The sequence below is a fragment of the Chlorocebus sabaeus genome, chromosome 16 (assembly GCF_047675955.1).
Source record: "Chlorocebus sabaeus isolate Y175 chromosome 16, mChlSab1.0.hap1, whole genome shotgun sequence".
Taxonomy (NCBI): Eukaryota; Metazoa; Chordata; class Mammalia; order Primates; family Cercopithecidae; genus Chlorocebus; species Chlorocebus sabaeus.
In genome coordinates, this window is record NC_132919.1 from 38,696,817 (window position 1) to 38,709,063 (window position 12,247).

General features: G+C 39.5%; 1 protein-coding gene across 1 annotated transcript in view; it reads right to left on the reverse strand.

Annotated features, from left to right (window-relative positions):
- Positions 1-12,247, reverse strand: part of VMP1 (vacuole membrane protein 1) — a 135,384-nt gene that overhangs the window by 105,552 nt on the left and 17,585 nt on the right. Inside the window, exons 2-4 of the mRNA XM_008011244.3 lie at positions 6,873-6,974; positions 2,616-2,751; positions 705-795 (exon numbers count right to left, since the gene is read on the reverse strand). Coding sequence (XP_008009435.1) covers positions 705-795; positions 2,616-2,751; positions 6,873-6,948 — 303 coding nt within the window. The 5' untranslated portion in view covers positions 6,949-6,974. The remainder of the gene's footprint in view (positions 1-704; positions 796-2,615; positions 2,752-6,872; positions 6,975-12,247) is intronic.

Genomic DNA, 12,247 nt, shown 5'->3' on the forward strand with positions numbered 1-12,247 from the left:
GGCAAATGAACCTGTCTTTTTATACAAATAAGACGTAATCATCAACTTTGGATGAGAGGCCTCCCTATTTGGATGGGTCACAAAAATATGTTAGAGAAAATAAGAAAACTTTGGCAGTGATTAACGGATTCATGCTACTGTAACTGAAAACCTTCAGGAAAGTTACATTTAAGTCTTTGAAGGTAGGGCCAGGCAGAGTGGCCTGTAATCCCAGCATTTTTGGAGGCCAAGGCAGGCAGATCACCTGAGGTCAGGAGTTTGAGACCAGCCTGGCCAACATGGTGAAACCCCATCTCTACGAAAGTACAAAAAAAATTAGCTGGGTGTGGTGGCGGGCGCCTGTAATCCCAGCTACTTGGGAGGCTATGGCAGGAGAATCGCTTGAACCCAGGAGGCAGAGGTTGCAGTGAGCTTATATTGCGCCTCTGTGCTCCAGCCTGGGTGACAGAGCGAGACTCTGTCTTAAAAAAAAAAAAAATCTATGAAGGTAAAAGGAATCACATATACCAAATATAAATGCTCAGCAGCCATAAAACATCACAAGAATATTTTTAGCATATGCCTTTAAAAGTAAAACGTTTGAGATACTAGTTACGAGATAATGTTGAGGGTAGAAATTCTATAAAACCCACATTCATCCCATTTGAAACTAATTAGAGAATTAGAATGTGCAAGACTAGAAACAGAACTGCTTGACCTCTCACCTGTTGATGCGCTCCTTCAACATAATACGTAGCTATAAGCACAGCAAGCAGCAGTAAAAAAGACACCACAATGCTTTGACGATGCCATAATCTTAAAAACAAATAAAAAAAAAGAAATATCTCACAGTCTCACTTTCAGCATTCATCATTCTCAAAACAATTTCTTGCTGAAGCAGTTAGGTTACCTAGCTCAGCCGGGCTGAGCTCTTTTCCTTAAACATCATGGCCTCTTGAGGAACAGAACGGGGTCAAGGGAAGACACATAGGCAGAGAACCCAAGTTCTTATCATAAACCCATTGCAGCCTTTTCCTTACCCAAAGCCTGATCTTACTAAACCTCAACTTATAATATGGAGAAGCATTATAGTATAATAGAAAGAGCACTGGCCTTCAAGTCAGAGGACCTGGGTCAGAGACCCTTCATGTTGCACTTTGGGCCAGAGACTTAACCAATCTGATTCTGTTTCTTGTTTTTAAAATCTTTATTTACTTATTTTTATTTATTTTTTTGAGACAGAGTCTCACTCTGTTGCCCAGGCTGGAGTGCAGTGGTGTGACCTCAGCTCACTGCAAGCTCTGCCTCCTGGGTTCAAGCTATTCTCCTACCTCAGCCTCCCAAGTTGCTAGAACTACAGGCACGCACCACCATGCCCAGATAATTTTTGTATTTTTAGTAGAGACGGGGTTTCACTATGCTGGCTAGGCTGGTCTCGAACTCCCGTCTTAGTGATCCACCTGCTTTGGCCCCTAAAAGTGCTAGGATTACAGCCGTGAGACACCATGCCGGGCCTTTGTTTCTTTTTTTCAGAGACAGGGTCTTGCTCTGTCACCCAGGCTGGAGTGCAGTGGCGTGATCTTGGCTCACTTCAACCTCCTGGGTTCAAATGATTCTCCTGCCTCAGCCTCCTGAGTAGCTGGGATTACAGGCGTGCACTACCACGATGGGCTAACTTTTTTTCTTTTTTTTTTTTTGAGACAGTCTCGCTCTGTTGCCCAGGCTGGAGTGCAGTGGTGAGATCTCAGTTCACTGCCACCTCTGCCTCCCACATTCAAGTGATCCTCCTGCCTCAGCCTCCTGAGTAGCTGGGACTACAGGCACATGCCACCATGCCTGGCTAATTTTTGTATTTTTAGTAGAGATGGGATTTCACCATGTTGGCCAGGCTGGTCTCGAACTACTGACCTCAGGTGATCCACCCATCTCGGCCTCCCAAAGTGCTGGGATTACAGGCATGAGCCACCACTCCTGGCCTAAAATGTTTATAATGATATACTTGTTTTACCTTCTTGATGGAGTTGCCCTAAGGATCAAAATCAGCTGAAAATGTTACAAAATACTTTATAAACTCTTAGTACAATAAAAATGTTAAGATAATAGTACAGATAATAACTTGGAAGGGCATGCAAGAAGATAAGGCATGTAAAAGTTCAACTTGTTCTTTATGGTACTTGGAACAGGGCTTACAAGTGCTAAATTTAAAGACAGAACACATTTCCATGGCAGAGTCCTTTTTCATTGGCTCAAACTATCAGTAAAACTGCCACGTATGCTGAACCTTGTCCTGCTAAAGAATCAGTGTATCTAAATTACACAGGCCTGATTTCTCCTGACGGTAAAATCAGGAGAGAAAATAAAAATCGTATTTTTCAGCGCTCTCCATTGCAGATTCAACATGAAAACACAGTAGAGAACTGTGATAATACAGTAAGCAAACAGCAAATTGCAATGTCTTTCCCTAATCTATTTTTCTTCAACATAAAGAAAGAAGAATAAATATGTTCCTATGGTAATATTCTAAAGGTAATTAATCTATTTTGATGCAGTAGAGGGCAGAAAGTAAGAGATTACTGATGATTTTTTAAATGAGTAAATGAGGTGTATGCAAAAGGCAGTGGGAGAAGACCCTTTACTTTGAGGTCCATTCCTTCAAGATTACAAGGATTTCCAGAGAAAAATACTGCAAGGTAATCAGTGGCTGTCTCCACAGGACAATATTCTGCCTTTCTTCCCGCTCCCGCCTCTTCTTTTCGTTCACTGAAGAGGGGTCTGAAAAGCAATAGTGCAGAGATTAAAACAGAATTTCTAATATTTATGCTTATTCTCTTCAATCACTTTAGATGAAAAGAGTTTTGTTTATTTCCCAAATAACAACTAACAGCAAGTCCTAGAGTCTTATGAAATGGCAACTGGTAGTACCTATAATCTCAGCACTTTGGGAGGCTGAGGAGGGAGGATCACTTGAGGTCAGTAGTTGAAGACCAGCCTGGCTAACATGGTGAAACTCCGTCTCTACTAATAATACAAAAATTAGCAGGACATGGTGGTATGCGCCTGTAATCCCAGCTACTAGGGAATCTGAAGCACAAGAATCCCTTGAACCTGGGAGGCAGAGGTTGCAGCGAACTGACAGTGTGCCACTGCAGATCAGCCTGGGTGACAGAATGAGACTCTGGTCTCAAAAAAAAAAAAAAAAAGGCAACTAGTCCAAACTCAGTATGGAAAGGAGATGAATGACAGTAGTCCCCCTTATCTACAGTTTCAGTAACACATGGTCAACTATGGTCTGAAAATATCACATGGAAAATTCTGAAAATAAGCAATTCATAAGTTTTATTGTTTTAAATTTATTTTTATTTTTTTTAAGAGACAGGGTCTCCATTCTTTTGCCCAGGCTGGAATGCAGTGGCATAATCACAGCTCACTTTAATCTCCAACTCCTGGGGTCAAGTGATCCTCCCACCTCAGCCTCCCAAGTAGCTACGACTACAGGTGTGTACCACCACACTCAGCTAATATTTTTGGTTTTTGTGAAGATGCAGTCTCACTACTTTGCCTGGGCTCATCTGAAACTCCTAGCCTCTAATGATCCTCCCACTTTGGCCTCCCAAAGTGCTGGAATTACAGGTGTGAGCTACTGCAGCCAAGCCCCTAAGTTTTACATTTTATCTGTTCTGAGTAGTGTAATAAAATCTCACCAGTCCTGCTCCATCCAGCCCAAGACCTGATACATCCCTTTATTTAGTACATTCGCGCTGTATATGTTACCCCATTACTATATACAGAACAACACAGTGTTTTTCCTATATCCACTAGGGGTCATGAAACGTATCCCTCATGGATAAGGGGGCTACTATATTATAGTTGCCATTTCTTAAGGAGTGTTACCTAGAGAATAACTGAGGCAAAACCAACTCCCTGCCTTGATAAACATCAGAACCTTCTGTAGAGGATGTCCTAAAGAAATGGTACTGAAAATTCTAGCCGTTGAATTTGGGATAGAGCTATAGATTTGGGGAAAATTAATGAAATAAGTCTAAATTGGTCCACCTTCTATGAAGGGCATTCTATCAACCTAGGATCATATTACAGAACAAAGTGGTTTAGATCACAAAATGCTGAGGCAAACTAGTTGGTTCTAAACCTGGCTCTGCCTTCTACTAGTAATTTGATCTTGGGCAAGTTAGTTAATACTTTTGTGTCTCAGTTTTCTCTTCTGTAAAATGGGGATCACAATAGTACTTGTGTACACAAAGTACACAAAAGTACTGAAAATAGTACTTTTCAGGATCATTGTAAGGATTAAATGAGATCATATATGTAAAGTTCTCAGAAGAGTTTAACACTTAGTAAGTGTCCCATTAAGGTTAGCTATTAATTGTCACCATCCATTGAAATTACGAAATGCTTTTTTTTATGAGACAGGGTCTCATTCTGTTGCCCAGGCTGGGGTGCAGTGGCAGCACAATCTCGGCTCACTGCAACCTCCACTTCCCTGGTTAAAGCCATTCTCCTGCCTGAGCTTCACGAGTAGCTGGGATCACAGGCATCTGCCACCACGCCCGGCTAGTTTTTTTGGTATTTTCAGTAGAGATGAGGTTTCACCATGTTGGCCAGGCTGGTTTCAAACTCCTGACCTCAAGTGATCCGCCCATCTTGGTCTCCCAAAGTGCTGGGATTACAGGTGTGAGCCACCATGCCCGGCACAAAATGCATATACACTGTAAATTGGTAATTCCATTTCTAGGAATGATTAGGTATAAGGTGAAATGACTTGCACAACTTTATTCACCGCAGCATTATTTGTACTAGCAAAAAATAATCAATAAGTTATATATTACCAATAGAGGACAGAAGAGTGATTAAAATATGGCACACTCATTAAATGGAAAGAAAAACTAAGCAGCCATAATAAAGAATATTTCTTTTTTTTTTTTTTTTTTTTGAGACAGGGTCTCGCTCTGTTGCCCAGGCTGGAGTGCAGTGGCTGGATCTCAGCTCACTGCAAGCTCCGTCTCCCGGGTTTACGCCATTCTCCTGGCTCAGCCTCCCGAGTAGCTGGGACTACAGGCACCCGCCACCTTGCCCGGCTAGTTTTTTTTTTTGTATTTTTTAGTAGAGACGGAGTTTCACCGTGTTAGCCAGGATGGTCTCGATCTCCTGACCTCGTGATCCACCCGTCTCGGCCTCCCAAAGTGCTGGGATTACAGGCTTGAGCCACCGCACCCGGCCTTCTTTTTTTTTTTTTTTTTTTGAGACAGGGTCTTGCTCTGTCGCCCAGCTTGGAGTGCAGTATTGTGATCACAGCTCACTGCAGCCTTGTGGGCTCAAGCGATCCTCTCACCTTAGTCTTTCCAGTAGCTAGCTAGAACTTCAGGTGCATACGATCACGTCCAGCAAATTTTAAAAATATTTTGTAGAGATGAGGTTTCCCTGTGTTGCCCTGGCTGGTCTCAAACTCCTGGGCTCAAGAGATCCTCCCGCCTTGGCCTCCCAAAGTGTTGGGATTATAGGCGTGAATCACCATGCCCAGCCTAAGAATAAGTTTTTCATGTACAGTTATAGCACAATCTCTAAAATGTTAAGTAAAAAATACATGGTACAAAAGAGTAAGTGTGACCTGCTAATGTTAATTTTAAATTCCAACGGGGTGAGCAGTAGAGGAAGAATATACAAACATATGTGCTCACTAAAAGGAAAGAAAAAAATAGCACACAAAAGCTCCTAATGGGAAGACACTATGATGCCTATCTCGGAATCCTGAAACTCTTGGTGAAATTGCCAAGTTTACTGATGACCAAAGTAACCCAAAAGGCAGATCAGTGCTGCAGAATGTCGTCCGCAAGGCAATACGGTGATTAAAACAAACAAATGAGGCTGGGCGCAGTGGCTCATGCCTGTAATCCCAGCACTTTGGGAGGCCAAGGCGGGTGGACCACCTGAGGTCAGGAGTTCAAGACCACCCTGGCCAACATGGTGAAACACCATCTCTACTAAAAATACAAAAATTGGCTGGGCGTGGTGGCACATGCCTTTAATTCCAGTTACTCAGGAGGCTGAGGCAGGAGAACTGCTTGAACCTGGGGGCAGAGGTTGCAGTGAGCTGAGATTGCACCATTGCACTCCAGCCTGGTGACAGAGCAAGACTCCGTCTCAAAAAAACAAATAAACAAATGAAAACTACTATTTCAGATAGCTTGCACTTCCTCTAAAAGAGGAGAATTGCTGTGAAAATACTGCCACGCTAGAGTATTATTTGCAATGTGTTTGAGATGTCAAACAATTCAAAAGCTAAAAAAACAACAGCATGATTACTAGAAAAGAAAAACTTTTCTTTCATTTTCCTTTAAATGCATGAAGGAAAGTTTCTACTTAAATCATCCATATTAATAAAGGTCATCATTTTCAGGGTAACTGTATAAACAGGATTCAAATACACTGAAATTTACCACAAATTCCAATCTGGCTAAAATACAAGTTTATTCATCTCAAACTATAATTTTAAAATACATTTTTAAATGATATTCACATTCTAACTTTTTTGATAATGGTATACTTAAGAACAGTGTAGTAAGTTTATAATCTACTTCTAGAATTACAAAATAGCACAATAAAATTGAGCACTGAGCAAAGCCAAATAAACACTGACCATACCATAAGATTAACAAGTAATCTTGCACCTGGAACACTGTTTATGTGATTGTAGCCAGGCTGCTTCTGCCATCACTGTGAAAAATCACCTTACAGGCCCTGACTGACCCATAATTTAATTTACTAAGAAATTAATATAAGATTAAAAATACAAGAAGTAATATATCTCTATTTTATTCCAGTGAAAACTATATCATTTAAACCCATAGCACTCCTCCCTCCAAACCATCAAAATTTACCTGTGAAATTTCCATTATGTTGTTCCTTGTTCATTGCTACACGTCTCTGGTCACAATTTTTTCCATTCTCTGCCATTTCATAGATCAGTAACTCTTGAGGAGCTAATACAGCAAAATAAAATCCAGCAATACGTTACAAACTTCTGCTGTGTAGCCATGACTGAATAAAACTGAATACAGGAATAACATCACAGTAATAACCCACATGATATGTATGATGTGTTTACACTTTTTTTCTTTTATAACCAAACTTTGAACAATTTATATAGATATTCCAATACAAATAGTAAAAATATAAAAGCCATATAGTTGTAAACCTTTTCCTAGTAGTTATTTCAGAGATTTTCCAGATTGAAATTTGGAGGTAATTTGTCCACAGAAGGAGGATATCAAGCACTAGCACCTCCAAATGTTAACACACTAGAAGGTCTAACATCTTTCTAATTTACAATTTAATATCATACTACTATGTACTCAGAATTAATCTTATCATTTTTACCTTTTTACCATTTTCTTTCATATTTCCTTTAACATTATTATATAAAAATAGAATATACTACAAAAGATGCTGCAAATGTTGATACATAAATCTAAGATCACAGACCAGTTTTATTTAGGAAACAATTCTACTGAATAAAATGATATGGGCAAAAAAAATTTTTTTTTGAAATGTTGATAGTTAAATGTACTTTTGTTTAAGATAGTTAAATGTAACTAAGATAGTTAAATGATTTATAACATGCATCATACTACAGATATCAGTGCTTCTACTTTAAATCACTGTAATACAACATATAAAAACCAGATTGCCTGTGATTGTATCATTCTGCAGGTGTTAGTAAAGCAAAACTTTCACTCAAAAAGTACATCACTTCAATAAAAGGCTAAAATGCTGAGTCCTTAACACAGTATTAAAACTTGCCCAGAGACTTATAAAAAGACAACTGGGGCCAGGTGCGGTGGCTCATGCCTATAATCCTAGCATTTTGGGAGACCAAGGTGGGGTGATCACTTGAGGTCAGGAGTTTGAGGCCAGTCTGGGCTACACAGTGAAATCCCATCTCTATATACGATAAATAAAATAGCCAGGAGTGATGACCCATGCCTGTAGTTCTAGTTGCTCAGGAGGCTGAGGTGGGAGGATTGCTTGGACTCAGGGGTTCAAGGCTACAGTGAGGTATGACTGTGCCACTGCATTACAGCCTGGGCAAGAGGGAGACCCTGCTTAAAAAAAAAAAAAGAAAAAAGAAAGTGAAAATAAATACAACCCACAGGGGAAAGTATTCACAAATCACATATATTTCATAAAATGCATGTACCTGGACTGCAAACTCTTATAACTCAGTAATAAAAAGCAAATAATCCAATTAATAAACAGAGAGGAGCTGCACAGATATTTCTCCAAAGATAAACAAATTGTTAATAAGTACATAAAAAGATGTCTAACATCTTCAGCCATCAAGGAAATGCAAATTAAACCACAATGAGATACAATCTCATACCTGTTAGCATGGTTATAGTAAAAAAGACAGATAATAGGCTGGGTGCGGTGGCCCATGCCTGTAATCCCAGCACTTTGGGAGGCCAAGGCAGGCGGATCACGAGGTCAGGAGTTCAAGACCAGCCTGCCCAACATGGTGAAACCCCATCTCTACTAAAAATATAAAAATTAGCCAGGTGTGGTGATGAGGACCTGTAATCCCAGCTACTCGGGAGGCTGAGGCAAGAGAATCGCTTGAACCCCAGAGGCAGAGGTTGCAGTGAGCCGAGATTGTGCCATTGTACTCCAGCCTGGGCGACAACAGCAAGACTCTGTCTCAAAAAAAAAAAAAAAAAAGACAGATAATAATTAATAACAAGAGTTAGTGAGGATGTGGAGAAATCGGAACTGCTGGAGGGAATGCAAAAGAGTTCAGCTGCTTTGGAAAACAATCTGTCAGCTCCTCCAAAGGTAAAATACAGTTATCATATGACTCAGCAATTCAGGAATGTTCATAGTGACACTGTCAACAGACAAAAGGTGTTATTTTTTTATTTTTATTTTTTTTGAGATGGAGTCTCACTCTGTTGCCCAGGCTGGAGTGCTGTGGCGTGATCTCGGCTCACTGCAACCTCTGCTCCTGAGTTCAAGTGGTTCTCCTGCCTCAGTCTCCCAAGTAACTGGGATTACAGGTGTCTGCCACCATGCCTGGCTAATTTTTGTATTTTTAGTAGAGACAGGGTTTCACCATGTTGGTCAGGCTGGTCTTGAACTCCTGACCTTGTGATCCACCTGCCTCAGCCTCCCAAAGTTCTGAGATTACAGGCGTGAGTCACCGCACCCAGCCTATAACCCAAATGTCTTATGAACTGATGAATGGATATAGGAAATATGGTATATAGTATATCCAAACAATGAAATATTAATCAGCCATAAAAAGAAATAAAGTAGTAATACATACTACTGCATCAATGGAGTCTGAAAATATGCTAAGTGAAAGAAGTCAGTCACAAAAGACTACATGTTATGATTCCCATTTATATGAAATTTCCAGAATATGCATATCCATAACAACAGAAAGTAGCAAATTAGCTGGAGAAAGATGGGGAGTAGCTGCCAATGAGTTGTGAGTTTCTTTCTGGGGGGATAATGTTCTAAAATTGTTTTAATAGTTGCATAGATGTGAACATACTGTTTAAATGGGTGAATTATATGATATGTGAATTATGTTTCAATAAAGCTGTTTAAGAACAGTTACCAGCAGGAACTATCTGAACTTCCAAATATGTTGTGAATACATATGAATAATATATTCATAGAAAAAGAATGGTATAATGTTCTACAAATCTCATTTATTCATTCATTCATTTAGTTATGTTGCCCAGGCTGGTCTCGAACTCCTGGCCTGAAGTGATTCTCCTGCCTCGGCTTCCCAAAGTGGTAGGATTCCAGGCATAAGCCACTACCCAGGCTTGTCTATATTTAATAGAAGACCCAAGAGTATTAGGAGTATTCTCATGGCCAAATGGCTCAAATTTTTATATTTTATGAGCAGATTTAGTGACAGTCTAGAATTGAAAGTCAGATATATGAGTTAGGGGGTTATATTATTAAGAAAGAAAACTCGCGAAATCACTTGATAAGGTCTGTTTACCCATTCACCCAAAAAATATTAACTGAACACTCTGTATGTGCCAAGAGTCATGCTAGATTTATATTTAGCTGATCAGAATATGATATGGTTACGGGTCCAATCTTCCTGTAGTTTGATAGCTGGTGCTAATTTATTCCTTGACTAAACTATAATTATTGTAAATATTTTCAAACTTTATGCCTCATAAAGGAAAACAAGTGAAAGACTACAAAAATGACGGGAAAAAAAGCATACATTCATCTGTGTAATATTCTCCTTTTTAAGATACAATCCATTTGTGGATACCTTTGTTTTGTTGTCTTCAATGCTGAATAAGCAAATAAACATATCAAGAAATAAAATAAAGGTTTCTATTAGTATAGCTATCCTTAAGTAGACAATCATAAGATTTAAAGTCTGAAAAATCTGGATTTGATCCCAGATTTGCCACTAACTAGCTGTGTGATCTTAAGCAAAGTTTCATTTTCTTTAGGGCTTGATTTTTTGGATTCACAAAATGAGGACAATAATTGCCGCTTTCAAATGATTGATGTGTAGATGAAGTAATCTATGTATGTATATATATGTTTGTTGATATGCATGCATGTGTGACTATAAATGCCAATACATCAAAAGGGTAGGAGGTAATAAACCTACAAAATGCCTAAACTAGAAAAACAACTTCACGGCACATGCCTCATTGTTACCGTATCAGTGATGCCAGTGTTGTTCATTCAGCTCTCATTTTAAAAGTTCTTGGGTCTCCAATGGGCACTGAGGATACAAATATGAATAGGATAAGGAGGTCCCTGTCCTCAAAAGGATCACAGTCTGGTAAAGAAGCCAAATGAACACAAGAAATCAATTATAACAGAATGGGATGAAATAGGCATTTAAATAAAATTAGATGAAAAGACAATGTTTTAGTCAGGTCTTAAGAGTCCAACAGGGCCAGGCACGATGGCTCACGCCTGTAATCCCAACACTTTGGGAGGCCCAGGTGGGCAGATCACAAGGTCAGGAGATCGAGACCATCCTGGCTAACATGGCGAAACCCCATCTCTACTAAAAATACAAAAAAATATCCGGGCGCGGTGGTGGGCGCCTGTAGTCCCAACTACTTGGGAGGCTGAGGCAGGAGAATGGCATGAACCCACGAGGCGGAGCTTGCAGTGAGCCGAGATCGCACCACTGCACTCCAGCCTGGACGACAGAGCAAGCAAAAAAAAGAAAAAAGAGTCTAAAAGACTGGAGAAATTTGTAAATCTATCTAAACATCAGTTTTTCTTAGTTTGTAAAACAGAGATAATATGACACACATCAGAGGGTTGAGAATTAAACAAGGTAATGTACATAAAATACTAACATATTGCTTCACCTTTCATGTGACCTCAACATATACTAGCTATGATGAAGACCATGAAGTAGAAAATACTATGGGAGCTCAGAGGACGATATATTCAGACGAGTTCATAGAAGCTGAAAGTTTGACTTTGCAAACTTAAGTCATACTTGTGTGAAGATTCAGCAAAAAAGATAATGTAGCTCAAGCAATTACAAAACAACAACAACAAAAACCAAAGATGTTAGAGCATCACAATAGGATTACAAAATGGAAATCTATTTCACAAATCTGAATTTTATTAATAAAAAAATCAACTGAGGATGTTTGAAATGGAACCATATAAAAAGGTTAATGATTTTCCACCTGCCATTTAACTTGAAACTATACTTAAGTTCTGCAAATACTTAAAACTATGTGAGTTTGGCTGGCTGTGGTGGCTCATGCCTGTAATTCCAGCACTTTGGGAGGCTGAGGCGGGCAGATCACCTGAGGTCAGGAGTTCGAGACCAGCCTGGCCAACATGGCAAAATCCCATCTCTACTAAAAATACATAAATTAGCTGGGTGTGGTGGCTTGCGCCTGTAATCCCAGCTATTTGGGAGGCTGAGGCAGGAGAATCACTTGAACCCAGGAGGTGGAGGTTGCAGTGAGCCAAGATCGCACCACTGCACTCCAGCCTGGGCAACAGAGCAGGACTCCATCTCAAGCAAAAAAAAAAAACAAACCTATATGTGTTCATATTCAACCAAATCTTATAGGCAATATCTTTTAAAAATATTTTAAAGATATTTAAACATTTGTAAATATCTAAATATATGATATTTACATATAAGATATTTAAGGATATTTAAGATATTTTAAAGCCAGCCATTCATCTCTATCACAGTAAGTAAAATTTATTTAATCTGTGATGAAAA